Genomic DNA, 16029 nt, shown 5'->3' with positions numbered 1-16029 from the left:
TTCCGAACGCTCGATCCTGATTGGCTGCAGCGCTGCTCTAGTTCCTCCGCGCTATTGGTTAAGATAACGGATTTGTTTGATTAAGATGGCTCAAGCACTGCCCCCTCCCAGCTTTCCTCTTCCCGCCTTTGCCCACGCGCGACGCTTCACGCGCTTTTCCCTCATTGGCCGCGCTGTTTCCCCAGCCCTCCCGTGCCCTAAAGCGAATAGGCGGGGCCCGAGAGCGCGGCTCCGGCGAGCGATTGGGCCAGGCTCCGGACAGGGGGCGGGCGGCGCCCGGTGATTGGTCCGGCAGGAGAGTTCTGTTGATATAAGAGGCAGGATGCGAGGGCGGCCACAGGCGGCGTGGGAGAAGGATGACGGTGGAGGTGTAGCGTCTTAGGTAACGGAGTGCGGACGCAGAAGAGAACTAGGCTGGTTCATGTCTCGAGAAGAGGAGGGGGAGGACTGGAAGGAGGGGGAGAAATAAGAATATGGCAAAAAGCTGAGGGTAAGACTGCTATTAGTACGACTGCAGGGAGAACAGGGGCCAGACCAGAGGGAGAACTTGCGCGCATGCGTGCGAAGCGGGCACATGGGGGTCAATGGGGAGAAAATCGGTGTGTGTGTGAGAAAGTCTTTAGAAAAAGAATGGCTGGATCCTTCCTCCTCTATAAAACTAGGGAGAGCAGGAGGAAGAGCAGAGATGGCCTGGATCCAGTTATTCTCGGGTCCTAAACTAGAGTAAATCCATTGATCCACAGGGATTTACAGAAGTTCCATTCACTAGTTGGTGGTTCTCCTCCAGAAGCAAGGGGTTTGGCTCTCTGTAGTTAAGCTGTGGGATTTGGAGCAGGGAAAGGGGGTTGGATGAAGGAGGGGGGTTGGGCTACCTGGAAAAGAGGTCCAAGGTCTTCGTTTTTGTTCTGTCTCTTGCCATGTCTCTTATTCTATTGAAAATTTTCCTAGGTGGGGTGAAAAGCAAGAGAACTGGGGGGGGGGGCTGTAGAGGTTATAAGAAGTAATGGGAGGAGAGGAGGGAAGCTGAGGTGTGGGATGGCTGAGGGTGGCTTGTGATGGGTTGGGTAGAGGACTACCTGTGATGGAAGGCTGGCTAGGTCAAGGAGGGAGAAGGGAGCTAGTGGAGAATGAATGAGTGAGGCATGTTAAGGTAAGGGGGCATCTTGTTGCAAGCCTTGTTTTATGTGCAGGCAGATTTGGGGGAGTAGAAGGGGAGATGCTTTCCCACACTGTGTTATGGTCTTGTGGAACTCACTGCCACCTGATTGGATTTCTAGGAATTTGTAGATGAGGAGGGTTCTGTCAGAGATGACAGGCCGTGATGCCTAAATGGAAACTCCTCTTTCGGAGCCAGGCCTCTTCTAGCATCCAGAGAAGGGGCTGCTTTTTGTTGGCCATTCCTGCAGACATCCTTGAGGTATCTGAGCTGGCTGCTTGAGGGGAAAGGCATACTGATTTGGGGGGATATCAATCTGCTCCTACAAAACTGTTAAGACTTTATAGTTCATAATAGAACCTCCACGTACAGAGGTGGTTTATCTGAGCACGAGGCACATACAGAGAGCTGTCGGCTTTGTGCCTTAGGTGTGAGCTTTGCTTTATTGGGTTTGAGAGATTTAGTCTGTTCCATCAGGGCCGCTTCTGTGTAGTAGTGGGAATTGAGCCTGTAAGTACACTGCCAGAGCCAAATTGATTTTTCTTTCTGCTCGGCTTGACTCCTCCTCTTGGAAATGCTGAGCTGGGCATCCTTCATTTAATGGAGAGGAGGGGAGGAGAAAAAGCTTCACACGGGACGGTCAGATCGGTGGCAGGCAGCCCAGCCAGGTCCTTTCTCCAGCAGCCAGTCTGCTCCAGGTTCCAGCTTTCCCTGACAGTGCCGAGGGCTGGCGGAACCCATCCGTGGCCTGCCAGAATGGTGTACTTGGTGTCTATTTCTAGTGGGGAACTGCTGCTCAGAAAATTCCTCCCCTCTCCGCTTAGGATGCCTTCGTCCACCACCACAGTTGTGGGTGCCATGGCTGGCGAACGGAGCTCCTGGGCCAGCCTGACGACGCTGCAGAAGGTGGCTCTTGGCCTGGGGATCCCTGCCAGTGGCGCCATTCTTTACATCCTCTACCGCCGCTACCGGGAAAGTCAAGGTAGATATGTCTGCTGGAGGGGGGGGGTCAGTCACTTGAACAGTAGTTTCAATCCGATTTTGCACACTCGTCTGGTCCAGGGCAGTGAAATAGTCAAGGCTCCCCTTGGCTGCATCTCTGTCCATCTTCTCTGCTTTGGCCGGTATCCAGACCTTTGGAACATTTGCTTAATAGCTCTGTTTTACCTGTACTTTGTCTCCCTCCCTCTCGTCTTGGCACCTCACTGCCTTTGGCACTGCAGAACGAGAGGCTGCTGTGTCTGAAATCAGATGAGATTGGAGACCTAAGCTAGAATATGTGTCTGCCTGGGAAGTGGAGTTGGTGCTTTAGGAAACAGATACAAAAGGGCTGGAATGCCAGTGGGTTTATTTGAAAGCAAGGAGCATGGATTTAAGTAGAGGCAGCTTGAGACCCTTGGATGCTCTCCAGGTGACATCCCTGACCATCTCCTGTGACATTTGGGTCTCGTGAAAGTTTTAGTCCCCAATATCCAAGAAATGCCAGATTGCTTACCCTTCTCTAGTGACTGTCTCATGGAGCCTTCCTTGAGGTCTTGACACGGCGTTTGCTGGTGATTCAGAGGCTCTTGTTCTTGAGGGTGTAAAGTAGGCTTCCCTCAATCTGGTGTGTTCCAGATTTCACAGACTTCCATTCCCATCCGTCCCAGGCACCATGGCTATTGGTGAAGGAATATGGGGATTATGGTTTGACGGATTATGGTTTGAGGAACAAGTTGAGGAAAGCTAGTACAGGCAGTTAACAAGAGCTGTGTTGTGTAGCCCTTGGTACTCTGTGTGCAAGGAGAATGTCTGTCTGAATACTCCTCATGATCTTCCTTGAGGGTGGCTGTGGCAGTGGGAAATGGTTTTTGCTAGATAGTTGTCTTCTGAAGAAGCTTGTTTGGCATTGCTCGTTAGTAACTTTGTGGTTAGCATGTAACATGCTGCCCCAAAAGAACAAATACACCCCTTCTTAGTCTTCACTGCCACTTAAAAGTAGCTTCAAGGTTATACTTGGGTGTTGCCTAACTTTATGCCTCTGAGGATTGTGACTCTGATTGAACCATGCAGAAGAACGCCTGACGTTTGTGGGGGAAGAGGAGATCGAAGTGGAGATGAAGGTCCCGAAGGAGGCTGTCAAAATTCTCATCGGAAAGCATGGAGCCCAGATCAAGAAGGCAAGTTTCCAAATGAAGCACTAGCTAAATTCTCTAACCCCTGTATCATTTCACGGGCTCAAGGCAGTTTGTGGTGTTCCTGCGAGATTTCCCAGAGGACTTTGCAAACAAAGGAGGATGCACCGACAAGAGAAACAAAGAGCTATTTCAGAATTTGAATGTTTAGGACTGGAGGCCAGAACGGTTGCCTGCCTCCGACTCACCCTGTTTGTACACCTTTCCTTGAGCCCCTTATCTAGGAGTTGCCTGCTCTTGGTGATAAGGGAGCCGGGCCTTCTTCGGGGGGGGGCCCTTCCCTGTCTCCAGCAGGATCTGCCTCGCCACCTCCATTATTGCCTTAGTGGCACCATTGCCAACCTTTATCCATTCCTTGGCCCTTTAGAGACTTCTGCCGTTTCAGTCAAAATACTGTACCTCTAAAGAGGAATTCGCCCACTTTGCTTCTCACAGGGAAGATCTCAAACAAGGAAAATCGCATGCAATGACCCCGTTACCTTTTGCCTTTTAGGGGAGTCCTTCTAAAAAGGCATAAAATGAAACGGTCACACACTCTGTCCTGCTCTGATTGACCAGCAGTGGTGTCTGCCTTCCTTTTCAGTTGAGGAGAGACACCCATGCCCGCATTGATGTTGACGTGCAGGAGTCTGCTGAAGAGCGGCTGGTCAGGATCTGTGGTTCCCCCATTGAGGTGTGCAAGGCAAAAGCTGCCATCCACCAAATCTTGGCAGAGAGTTTGCCTGTGGTGGAGAAGATCCAGGTGCCCCAGCGTGCTGTTGGCCGTATCATTGGTATTTATCCCTTAATCATCCTCTGATTTGGGCTGGGAAGCAGCCAGGTCTACTGCATGCTGGTGATGGTAAAGATGGAAGTCAGCAGGGGACCCTGGCAGATGCTAAATCTGGGTGTTGGGGACTCAGGAGTGCTGGAAAGAGGCATCACCTCAGACCTTGCCCTTTCGTGGTATTTTAGTGATTGAGAAAGATATTATCCATCCATGGTTACTGAAAATATCCTTTCAGGCAGTACAGTCAGATGAAGCTTGGTATGCGTAATGCACACACTCTTTTCTTTTTGCCCCCACTTATGAGGGTGTACTAGTCACCCCTTCTTTGCTTGTGTCTTCCCCAGGCAGGGGTGGGGAAACAGTGCGGTCCATCTGCCGGAGCACTGGGGCCAAGGTGGAATGTGAACGGGAAACGGAAGCGGCTCTTTCCCTCACTCGCCTCATCACGCTCTCTGGGACGCTGAAAGAGGTGCAGGCTGCCAAGGTGAGTGGGGTTGGGTGCCCGAGGTGGCCTGGTCCTGACATTGCTAAGATCTGGATTAGAGATGGGCACAAACTGGTTTGTCCCACTTTGTAAATTGGCAGCCCAGGTGACGCTGCTCCCCTCCTCCACCTCCTCAGTAGGTTCAGCCACTCACCAGGCCCAGCTTGCTAATCTCCCAGTCACGAGGCTTGCCCTTTTGCCTGAGTGGGCAATCAGCCGGGAGGATGGGCCAGAGAAGCCTGAGCTGTTGGCAGGACTGGAAGATAAGTTGAGGAGGTGCAGAAAGTTACCACCCTGGGCCTGTTAAGAGTGGCTGATTGCCTCCTCTGGCTCAGGGGAGTGGAGCAGCGGCACCTTTACAACCTGGGAAGAACTGGTTAATGCCCATCTCTAATTGAGACCCTTTCACGTCCTCATCTGAAGCCACTGGATTGGCTTCCCCTTGTAAATTGAAAGGACTGGATAAATCCTTGGCTGCATTCATGTTTGAGCCTTGAACTCCCATCAGCCTTGTCAGCGAGCCCAGTGGCGGGCAGATCCTGGGAGTTGTAGTCCATTGAGGTCTAGCCTCTTAAGTTTGCCCCCTTGCTTTCTGTTTCCTTCAGCACCTGATCACAGAGAAGCTCTCGGAAGAGGAAGAGTTTCAGAAGAAGCTGTCTGAGTCGGTGCATGCCCGCTTTCTACGCAAGCAGCCACTCGGCATGCGAAAGGAGGAAGAAGCCGCTGGGGACCAGCGAGGGCTGCCTTCCCTTGGCAGAGAACCTTCTGAGCAGCCCCCCAGGCCCTCGGGTCCGCCAGGGGCTGGAGAAAGGATCCCGGAACATCCCCCAGGTGAACCACACTCCCTAAAAAGCGAAGAAGGATCCCCCGAAGACTCTGTGTCTGCAGCTTCTTGTCCAAGCTCTGCGTTTGAAGGTAGGCAGGAGGAGAGGGGCCTGCGCCTCTCCTTGCTCCCTGCAGTGTCACTCAGCAGCCTGTTCCCAGACAGAATTCTTCTGAATTTGGAAGTTCTGTCTTTTTTTATCACAGCCAATGAGAAGAGTCTTGTTTTGTTTTTTTTAAGTGGCTTGAAATGTTAAGATACTGATTTTTACTCATCACAAGGTGTCGCTGTTGTGCAGTGTAACAACAGGATTCACTAGGAACTGTTCAGGTGGCTGTGAGGGATGATACAAAGCTTATAGGAAGAGATGGGTGTGGCTAGGCTACAAACCAGTCTTCTGTCTCTCTTCTTTTTTTAAAAAAATGATTTGCTACATTGGATATACATCCTTTACATTACATGGGCCCCTGTTTCTGTGACTGTGCATATGCGCAGCTTCATTTTAAATGACTATGGATGTTCAGTATGCTTGTAGATGGGTCGGATGTCTCTTTGGGGCTGTCCTTGAACCACCCCCACCCCCCCTCCCGAGAGATGTAGCTTCCTTTTGTATACCATTAGGCCCCAGCTTTGCTCTGGGTTGGTTGACTTGGCTTCTTGTGCCTCCAGTCCCCAGCCCTGATTTCAGCTTCCATGCCAATGAGTATTTGGAGGTCTACATCTCAGCCGCTGAGAACCCCAACCACTTCTGGATTCAGATCATCGGCTCGCGGGTTCTGCAGCTGGACAAACTCACCCGCGAAATGACCCAGTTCTACGAGAGTGACAGCAGCTGCCTTGTGAGTCCCTTCTCCCCTGTGAAGCATCCCCTTGTTGGTTTCCGGCCCCCTGAGATGTCTTTTGGCCCCTTCCTCCTTGCGGTTTGACGTAGCTCTTGTTTCTCCCTCTCTTCCTGTCTGTCCCTGTGCCGTTTCTTCCTGCCCAGTCTCAACTCCTGGATGTGCATGTGGGAGATATAGTGGCTGCCCACTACCCAGATGATTTCTCCTGGTACAGAGCCAGAGTCCTCGGTGCCCTGGAAAATGGGAACCTGGATCTTTACTATGTGGATTTTGGTGACAACGGGGAGGCTCCCTTGGAGAACCTGCGGCCACTACGGTGAGCTCCTTACCGTCAAGGGCATGCCGCATTCTGGGGTGAGGTGGGGAGAACCGTTCTGTCTGCTGCTGCCTCCACTGCCGATGCTGTTTCTGCAACCAAAGTCTCGGCATTTCTGCTGGGACGAGCAGTGTATGGGGTGCGCGCACCTGAGAATCACACTTCTGGCAGCAGTCAAGGTTTTCCTGGGAGCCCTTAACCTGGAAACTGGGCAGGAAAGTCTTGTGAAGCCCTTGTACAAAGATCTCAACAGATGTGCATGTTGGGCTGCGTAGCTTCAGGAGTTGGCCGGGGTAAGTGGGTGGCTGTGGTTGGCAACGAGGCCTTGTCCAGGGAAGGACAGGATGACGAGCCTGACCCCCTCATCCCGCCTTCTCCTTCAGGAGCGACTTCCTGAGCCTCCCTTTCCAAGCCATTGAGTGCAGCCTCGCCAGCATCGCTCCAGCAGGTGAGTGGGAGCAGCCGCCCCCATCCTGTGCCATCCTTGCAGAGCGGGCTGTCCAGAATGGGATGGCTTGCTTTGGCCTGAGCCTTTTTTCAGGGGAGCAGAACCAAAGTGGAGGGAAAGAGGCTGACGTCTGGGTTGTCATGTCCTTACTTGGCTCCAGGTGAGGTCCAGGAGGAAGGCCCCGCAGAGCTTCCCAGGGGCTTTGAAGGCAGTCTGGGGTATTGGTTCCAGCTCCCCTTTTGTTGCAGCAGAAGTGTTAATTTTCCCCACTGGAGATGAGGAGGAGCAGGCACAGCTTCATGATGTAGCTAAAGTGGGAATCCAGCCTGTTGCTCCTTATTGGAGTGCTGCGGCCTGGACCCCCTCCTCCTTAGAAACTCTTTAGTTCTGCCCCAAAGCATGTCTCTCCTCAGCTGTGAATGCAGGCTTCCCAGATGCAGCCCTAGAAATGGATGTGATGTCATGGAAGCTTAGCCAATCGTGGAGCAAACCTTGCTTTATTTAGCATGGGGGCAATTTAGCAATTGGCTGTCAAGGTGCATTGGATTCTGCCCATGAAGGGAAACAAGAAAGATCCCAACAAAGGGGATTATTTTGATCTCCTGGGTCTCTTCGATGGGGTCCCCTTTCCCTGCTCCTCATAACCATTGGAGGTCTTTGACTCCATATGTCATAGGAGCATAGAGACAAGAGCAAGGGAAGCAGAGAGGGGGGAACAGGCGGCCAACAGACCTTGCTGAGAATTGTGCCTGCTGACTTTCTCTAGGAGAGCAGTGGGACGAAGCGGCCCTCGATGCATTTGACCGCCTCACCCATTGTGCGGAGTGGAAGCCGGTGGTGGCCAAGATCTCCAGCTACGTGCCTTCCGGAAGCACCACTTGGCCCCATGTGCGATTGTACAACGTCACGGATGGGCAGGTAGGAGTGCCAGGTGACACTGAATGGAAGTTCTCTTCTATATCCCTGTTTTCCGTTTCTTCTTTTTCTGGGGGTGTGTGTGCGTGGCTGGCGTCATATGTTCCACTCCCTCATTCATCCTCCCATCTCCAGGCTCTCCTTCCCCACAAGCTCTTGGCCCCACTCGGTGCCACCCCCTTGGCAGGCCGTTTCCACGCTGCCCTTCCCTGACCTTCTGGGATTCCTCAGATCCGCCCTTTGCTCCAGTGTGCTCCCCCTTCCTTTCCCAGAATGTCGATGTGGGCGAAGAGTTGGTGCGCTTGGGCCATGCAGTGCGGTGCCCACAGGATGGAGATGGTGCCATGGGAGACGGACTCCACCCGTGGGACAAAGAGGGGGCTTCCGGTGTCCCCCCCAAAACCCTGGTTAGTAACGGGTCATGGAACCTCCCCTGCCTGGGCTTCAGTGCTCTTGGCTTTAGGCTCCTAGGCTTTAGGATGTGTCCAAATGGCGGGCAAGGTTCTAGTCCTCATGATAATGGCAGGAAGTCATCTTTTTGAAGAGCAAGCAGAGCTTTTTTGTGGATTTGCCTTCTTTTTGGGCAAACAGGAAGCTCTACTTATGTCAAATGTCATTCTCTGCTAGGAAATTTACTTTGACCATTTGTGTTTTAGGTTTTTAAAAGCGCCTTGGCAGTTGATCTTGAAATTGTATAAAATACAACATGACAATGTTAAGGGACTGTTTTTCCTTTATCTGGGAGGAAGAGAGCTGTGACTTAGTTATGTCTGCAGACTTCCTGGAGCAGCAGTTTGCCTCCCTTGTGGTAGGAAACCATGGGGTGGGGGGTGGGGGCAGGAGGTTTGTCTAGAGCCAGGGCTTTGCAAAAAAATGGCGGTCTGTCAAAGGCAACTCCTTAGGTGTCTTGGCCAGAATCCGAATTTGTCATTCCGTGCCATTCAGTTGGAAGAAAGTTACAGTCATCCTAATGGGGCTTTCAAAGTGAGATGGTTACGGAATAGCTTTACCATTTCCACTCCTCCAGTGAGCTTCTGTGGCTGAGCAGGGATTCGAACCTGAGCCTCCCGAACCCTAGTCAGTCCCTTGATGTTATCCACACCACACTGAGCATCCAGAGTTACAGCCCAATTATTGTACAGGAAACCCTTTGAATCTGTGGGGTTTCTAGAAGTGGCTAGGGGAGGCTCCCCATTCCGCCTTGTCTTCCAAAAGTCTTCTCTCCGTGGGACTAGCAGTAGGATTTGGCCATCATGAAAAAGGGCTTCATAAACCAAAATACGGTGCTGTTTTTCCTCCTTAGGAGAACACGACGGGGATGTCCTTAGAGAGTCTTCCCTTTGATACCCAGAAAACTCCAGATGAGATGCCCCACACCCTCTCATGCATCAGCCTTTCAGGTAATCTCTTCTTTTCAGCCAGAATTGGGCCTGGGACCAGGTGGTCAGCCGGGCAGGGTTTTATGTAGGGAATGCTGTTGACGGAACTTGGGGGGAGTTCCTTTTTCGGGGTGACGGCTCCCACAGTCTCAGCCCTTTGGCCAAGGAAGTCCCGGGAGTGGTCGCCCAGACCGTGGACCCTTCCCAGGCTCCATCTTAAATCCCGAAGGTGGGGGCACCCTGGTTCAGAAGAACCGCAGAGGGAGCCTGCCGCTTCTCCTTTGCGCCTGGTCACATGACACCTGGCCAGCTGAACCGTCATCTCCCGTGCTGTCAATGGGGACAGCACTTCTGTCCTATTCCTAGCCTTTTGATTCAGATTGGACGGGGGGAGGGGTCTCCTTTCTCTTAACTTGGACCTTTGGCTTCTCAGACAAACCCACTGAACAGCTCCGGAATGAGATGGGGCCACCCACTCCCGTGTCCTCCCCAGATGGCCTTGCGCCCTCTTATGAGTCGTTGCAGCTCTCCACTATCCTTTATGCCAACTCTGAGAGTCTCTCCTCAGTGACTCCTCGTAATACCCAAGAAAGCAGCAGGGACTCTCGAACAGATCCGCCAGAGGAGTTAGTAGAAGCTGGATCCTTACTGGATCCTTTGACGTTTGGGGCAAACATAAACCAGACATCCAGTCCTCTTGACCGCCACCAGTCCGGAGAGGGACCCTTGCCCTTCTCGCCCTCGAACCAAAGCTCCCCCAGCCAGGAGGAGGAGGAGGAGGGCTTATCATTCAGTCAGCCCGACAGCATGACCTACTCCCCTCGGGGCTACTTCTATTATCTCTCCACATCCGAGGATTCCTCAGTCTTCTGCAAAGGGTCGCCCTCTCTCGATGGGTTGTCCTTGGCTGACTCCTCCGGCCGTACCTCCTCTTTGGACGGGAGCAGAAAAGACAGAGCCTCCGGAGAGGCAGGTACTGAGAACTTCACTTGAAGGGTCACCCCGGCAAGGTGTGTGTGTGTGGTGGGGGAGCACTGTGCTTGATTTCACTGGAGTGCCACCTGTAGCAACGCATCCCCCCCCATCTCTGCTTGATGGCCACTCTTGCTGAAAATCCTCTCACTCCAGGGTGTCAAGGGATCGCGGTAAGGAAGCGGCTTCATGTCTATCATTCCAGAACTGGAAAGGAAGGTTTCGGACTGCTCGCAGCAAGGTGTAACACACGGGTTCGGAGGGATGTAGTTTGCTGGCCTGTTAAGCGCCTCTTCTTTCTTGAAGGCATCCAGAATGATGGCTCTCATCATCACCACCACTACCACAATCGGGTATGGCCTGCTGGTGGCTGATGATCCCTCTTACTCTTCCCTTGCAGAAGTTGCCTCCATGTCTGAGAGTGGTGACGCCTTCCTGTTGGAAGAAGATTCCTTGAATGAAGTGAATTCAAAATCATGGTAAGATCGGCGTGGGGTAGATTGCAAGGGCCTTGAATGCGCCATGGTGGTTGCGAGTCAGTCACTTACTGTCTTCTCTTGTAACCTGTGGCTTACATGTTTGGCTCTTTTTTTTCCCCTTCTCATCCTCGTTTCCAGAGCATGTGCCTGAAATACAGTAGACCTGCAGTGGGGAGAGGGAGCAAATTCTTCAGCTTGGCTCACTGAAGAACACAAGAGTATCTTGATTTCTGCTCTGAGGATTGGGGGGGGGGGGCGCCATGGCGACAGCGGAGCTTGTGGGGAGGGTAGTGTCCTACCACCAGCCACCATTCCTTTCCAAGTGACACCAGTTGGACTTCACCCTCTCTTGTTCCCAGAAGGATCTTTTCCCAAGTTGGACCCACACGTGCTGCCGTCCTAAGTTGTGTTTGGGGGTGTGGGGGGTAACATGAGGCAGCAATGAGTCTTTTTGGGATGAAGATCCATTAAAGTGCCTGAGTGTGGGCTGATTTTCTGCTTCCTCTTGAGGTGGGAACCCCTATTAGCCGTGAAGGAGCTGGAATGTAAACATGATAGCTTAAGGATGTGTTGCCTCTCTGCCCGGGTGTCGGAAAGCTTAGAGGATGATGGATCAACTTCCCTTTCCCTGTTTTAACAAAGAGAACCCCATGACGTTGCTTTCTGCTTTGCCAAACTCAGTTGCCCTACAGATGTTCTAAGGTAGGAGGCGACCGACTGTACTAACTTGGGTACGTTAACGTGGTAATGGCCAATTTCTACATGAAGCAAAGTCACACACTGTAGCTTTACATAGGCTGTACCCTGTCAGATGGTAAATGGAGGGAATTATATGATATGAATAACCCCCTGCCTAATTTGGTCAACTTAATTTTTATTTTCTAGGGACCGGGGTTGAGGCCTACCCATTCTCCTCAGTGGGTTGATTGTGATGGTGGAGAGGGGTTTTTTTAAAATACAGGGGCCCCTTCAGGTATGTTGCCCTCCACCTGCAGACGCAAACAGCCCAGTCCAATCACCCTGCACAAACCTGCATGGCTTCATGACTCCATACGGGGGCTGGAGGTTGTGAGAAGCAGGAATGGCACCTCCTCTCAAGGGAGATGCTGTGCTATGTTCCTTTCCGTGAAGGGTGCTGTGAGTTGTATCCTGGTTAGAGCAGGACGTCGTTCTATCCCTTCCAGTTTGGGGGATCTGGTGGCAGGTAGTATGTGAAGCAAGAAGAGGTTTCGCTGTGCTCGCCCTCTCGTCTGGCCAGAGCCATATGTTGAATGTATGACTGAGGTTCTGTTTGTACATTTTGTACTGTTTTGGTTTTCTTCTGAATAAAGGCTTGTGTTTGAACCAGCCTTTGAGAGTCTAAAGAAGGGGAGGATGCCCGGGGGGGGGGGAGAAGAAAAAAACTGTAACTGGGCAGAGGATTGGACCTTGGTGCTCTCCGTGTTGAGAGGAGTTAGCCACTGCTAAGCCTCCTACAGACTCTGGCTTACTGGAACTCCCCAAGCTGAGAGAGTTGCACGCTTGACACACGCACCCCTTCATCCCCACCATGGATGGCGTGGACCGGTTTTCAGCTACAGCGCATTCAAAACCTCTTTAGGCCACCTTTCAAAATGAAAATATCTCACATGGTTGTTGGAGGTCTCCCCAAGAGGCAGCAGTTCTCCCCCCCCCCCTTTTCCAGGCATCAGTTGCCACTGATCCCATATCCTTCACCCTAAAATTACTGAGTCCCCCCTCCCAATCCCTGCCTAGTCGGCAAGCAAGCATGTGGGGTGGAGGGGAGCGTTCAAAGTTTTCTTCCTCTGAGATAACCCCAGAAAGGAAGGGAGCATTCAGATTGAATTTAGGTTGCCCCCGTTCTTCCTCTGGCTGTGCCAGTGACGTGGGTACAAGTGAAAACGGGGCCAGAGGGTGATATAAAAGTATGGCTTCCATCTTTGTGCTGGTGAGGGGTGGGGGTGGCAGGGGGAGCCCAGCAGCATGGACTGGTGGCAGAGGACAGTCGGGCTAGAGTTTCTGCGTCTTGTCAGTCTAGCCTCTTAAAGCCACCCCACCCACCAACATGCGCATCATCCTTCCCTTCGGCATTCACATGACAGTCAAGCTTTCACACCCGTTTAATGCCACCTCGCAGGTCAAAGATGCCAGGCTGGCGGCTGGAATCGTTCCCAGCGGAGTGCATCGAAGGTGGCTGTCCCGCTGTTCGGCCCCATCCTGTCTGTCCAAAGCGCCTCCCCTTGAGCTTGCTTACTCTTCCTCTAGGCAGAGGCTTCGGTCCATGGGGTAGACCATGAAGATGGCATCTTCCCAGGGGGGAAGGGTGGGGTCGTCTGGCCGCAGAAGGTTGAAACCCAAGAAACCAAAGGCCCGGAGCAGGTCTCCTTCAAAACAGGAGAGCAGAGTAACAACATCTACATGCATGAGCAAGTACTACTATATTCCTTACCTATTGAGATCACTTTTACAGTTAATGGAGCCACTTTTGAGAACAAGGTACACTAAGATCCTGAGATGAAGGGAGCAGGAAAATGATGCTACCAAGTATAAGCGGGAGACAAGGTCTCCCTACAGCCCTGTTTCAGCCCCAAATTTAATTGCCAGACAACCAGCCTTTGAATCACTGGGAACTTGGTAAGCTGGCACAGAAATGTCATTGATTCCGGGTGTCTACTCTCAGGATTTCCCTGTACTGTACAATGCTTGGCTTCCACTCCCCAGCTCAAAAGTAGTAGCACCTGTCACCTGAAAATTAAATTAAAACCTTCCTCTTACTCCGGTCCTGCCGAGACTTGCGGAAGTTCACAATCACTCGGTCTGCTTCTGTTTTTTCTTCAGTGTATTCCAGAGTCGCCACCAGACTAGGAGCAGAAAAGTTGCAGAGGTTAGACATAAGGGCATAAATCCAAACGTCAAGTCCCTGTTAGGGTCATCCCGCTGAATAAATGGAACTGACTGAGTGTTAAAACCTGTTCAGCACCATCAGGTCTATTTAGGTTGTGATAAGCAGGTGGATTTTAGCCATGCTTCTCAGTGTGTGGTTTTATCTTCTAAACGAAGGCCTTCAACCTGGGTCTAAGCTGTGCCTCCCAAGAGAAGGTGAGCAGCTTCTCTCCCCTATCTTGGTTATGCTACTTCCTATTCTACAGGTGAGTCCCTCAAGCGCACAGAGAAAAAGAGGATTTTCTTATCACGGTTGGAAGTTTCTATGTACCCCTGTTAACTCTCACTGATTTTTGGAAAGCCAGCCCAAACTAGCATTACATGTGGGGCCTTTTATTATTCCTTCCTGAGTTCTCACCTGTCGCGGCTGTTAAGGTCCAGGATGTGGCAAGGTGTGTCAAGAAACAGGTCACGTCCTCGGAGAAGACCGTGCCAGTGGTTGCTGCCTTGGCTGCCCCGTGCAAAGTGAAAATCCAGCTGAACTGGGTGGTCAGGATGCTGACGATCGCTCGCAAAAACAGTGAGTTTTCCAGCCTGTTAAGATGCAGATCAGATGGGGGGGGGGGGTCTTGGTTATAAAAAACAGTACAATTCCATGTCCCATCCCTCAGTGAATTCCTGTTTCTCTTGCAGCATCCATTTGCCTCATACAGAAGGGACGTTCCAAGTGGCCAATCTGCCACTGCATTTAATGTTTTCAGTGACTGAGCAAAAGGGCTGATTTTACTCCCCAAAACGCCTCACTGGTTGCTTGTGACCATACTGTCAGACCCATCAAATACAATATTTGCCATGCTTTCTTTCCTCTCCCTTCCTTGATTTCCCTTCCCTTTGTCTCCTGTGCTCAGGTTTAGATTGTAAGCCCCTTGGGGCACATGTCTAATATTTTTCACAGCTGCATTCATTGTATTTATATGCCAACAATAGCTGCAGTCTTCACGACCACTGCCAGGCGCCGGGTCCCGAGGGCTGGAGGCAAACAGACTTACCTTATATACCTCTTTTAGGCCTGCGCCGTCCTCCCCTTCGTTTCTTCTCCTGTCTGGGCAGCCGCCCTCGAACTCAGGAACACTGCAGGCAGTAGCGGGGCCTGAAACTCAAGCTCTCTTGCTGGACGTGAGTCGAGCTTCAGAAAAGGAAGGCAGAAAATTTTATTAAAAAGGAAAAAAATGGAGGTGGTGAATTTGGGGCCAAGCTTATGCTGACGTTTAACCAGAAAGGAATGGGAAAGAAAGCCGCCAGATGCTGGCACCTCAACATACGTAAACCATCCTCCGACATCATCTTGTGTTTGGTTTTGCCAGATGAGGTGTAAGGGAAGGATTGAAAGAGGTGGGTGGGTGGGTGTGCATGCCAGATGGAGTCTGGCTCTAGAGGATTCTAACTCCTGCTCCCTACCTCTGGGAAAGCCAGGCTTTCCAACCCACTGAGCCCGGTCGCTTACCTCTTGTCAGAAGGCGTCATTTCTGCTGATCTCGAGGGTGGCGCTTGTAGAGGGGACGGGGGACAGAAGGTGGTTCCGCGTCGCTTCCTTGGGGTCCAGGGAAGGGGGGGGTCTGCAGGCTTAGGGGCTCACAGCGTTTCTTGGGCAATGCCTCCCCCAGACATAGTGAGATCTGAGTTCCAGGGCCCCCACCTTAAGTACCCACCAGTCCCCATTATGACGCGCCCAAGCACACCCACCCCTTGCCACGGTGATGAGGATGGCCAGCAATCCTACTTCTGACACCCTCCTTGCCCGTCTCTGGATACGGTCATTGTTACCCAAGCGGCAGGTTTGAACCCCTTTTAGGTGTTGTAGCAAAGGGGGTTGACGCACTTTAAAGAATTTGTGCTGTTGATAAAGCGAATGAATGAATGGAGAGGTGGTTTGTACATGCTCTACCGCACTCTTTCCTCCTCTCTAGGAAAGCAGCGTCCTGTTTGGTGGCAGTTACAGGCACCTAGTGCCTCTTTAGGGGCTGTTTGCCCATTGTTCCTGCTCCATTCAAGGGAAAGCACACTTTGTACATGCTCAGGGGCTCTCCAATCCTCCCCTCTCCAAACATTTTATGGACAGAGATGCTGGCGCATTTTGTGAACCATTGGGAGAGAGCTTGCACTCCATAGAAACCTATGCCTGAGCGGAATTTTTTAGAAAAAGGGATTCTTAATTCTCTTCAGGGAAAAGCACAGAGGCCCTTCTCCCATGGGTTTTCAGTCTCTTTCATCACTTTTCAATACAAGGAGAGGCTTGTAATCCCAAGGTTTAAGTGAGGCTTGGTTTTGGACTCAGTGGGACTTGTCTTTTTGTCACCCAGTGGCATTTTTCTGTCAGAAGAATGAAACT

General features: G+C 51.7%; 2 protein-coding genes across 5 annotated transcripts; one reads left to right on the top strand and one right to left on the bottom strand.

The window, feature by feature from the left end:
• Positions 1-304: 304 nt before the first annotated feature.
• Positions 305-12101, top strand: TDRKH (tudor and KH domain containing). Of its 4 annotated transcripts, none has more exons than XM_072984430.2 (15): positions 372-490; positions 1981-2138; positions 3209-3315; positions 3914-4103; positions 4444-4583; positions 5189-5498; positions 6076-6245; positions 6392-6564; positions 6948-7012; positions 7779-7930; positions 8200-8334; positions 9231-9327; positions 9875-10279; positions 10679-10757; positions 10896-12101. In XM_072984430.2, coding segments are annotated over exons 2-15 (2181 nt in total). In that variant the 5' UTR covers positions 372-490; position 1981; the 3' UTR covers positions 10897-12101. The 4 variants fall into 4 exon arrangements, with proteins under 4 accessions (XP_078238335.1, XP_072840531.2, XP_078238334.1 ...); XM_078382208.1 differs by having other exon boundaries at positions 9740-10279; XM_078382209.1 differs by lacking the exon at positions 1981-2138 and having other exon boundaries at positions 305-382; positions 9740-10279.
• A 775-nt stretch (positions 12102-12876) lies between these two features.
• Positions 12877-15164, bottom strand: OAZ3 (ornithine decarboxylase antizyme 3). The gene is given in 6 exon segments (XM_020798303.3): positions 12877-13141; positions 13533-13618; positions 14059-14234; positions 14690-14764; positions 14766-14826; positions 15145-15164. Coding segments are annotated over 6 exon segments (552 nt in total). The 3' UTR covers positions 12877-13007.
• Positions 15165-16029: the final 865 nt, after the last annotated feature.

This window comes from Pogona vitticeps, chromosome 15 (assembly GCF_051106095.1).
Source record: "Pogona vitticeps strain Pit_001003342236 chromosome 15, PviZW2.1, whole genome shotgun sequence".
In the NCBI taxonomy this organism is placed as follows: domain Eukaryota; kingdom Metazoa; phylum Chordata; class Lepidosauria; order Squamata; family Agamidae; genus Pogona; species Pogona vitticeps.
Note: the sequence above shows the minus strand (reverse complement) of the source record. Positions and strands in the feature narration are given on the sequence as shown.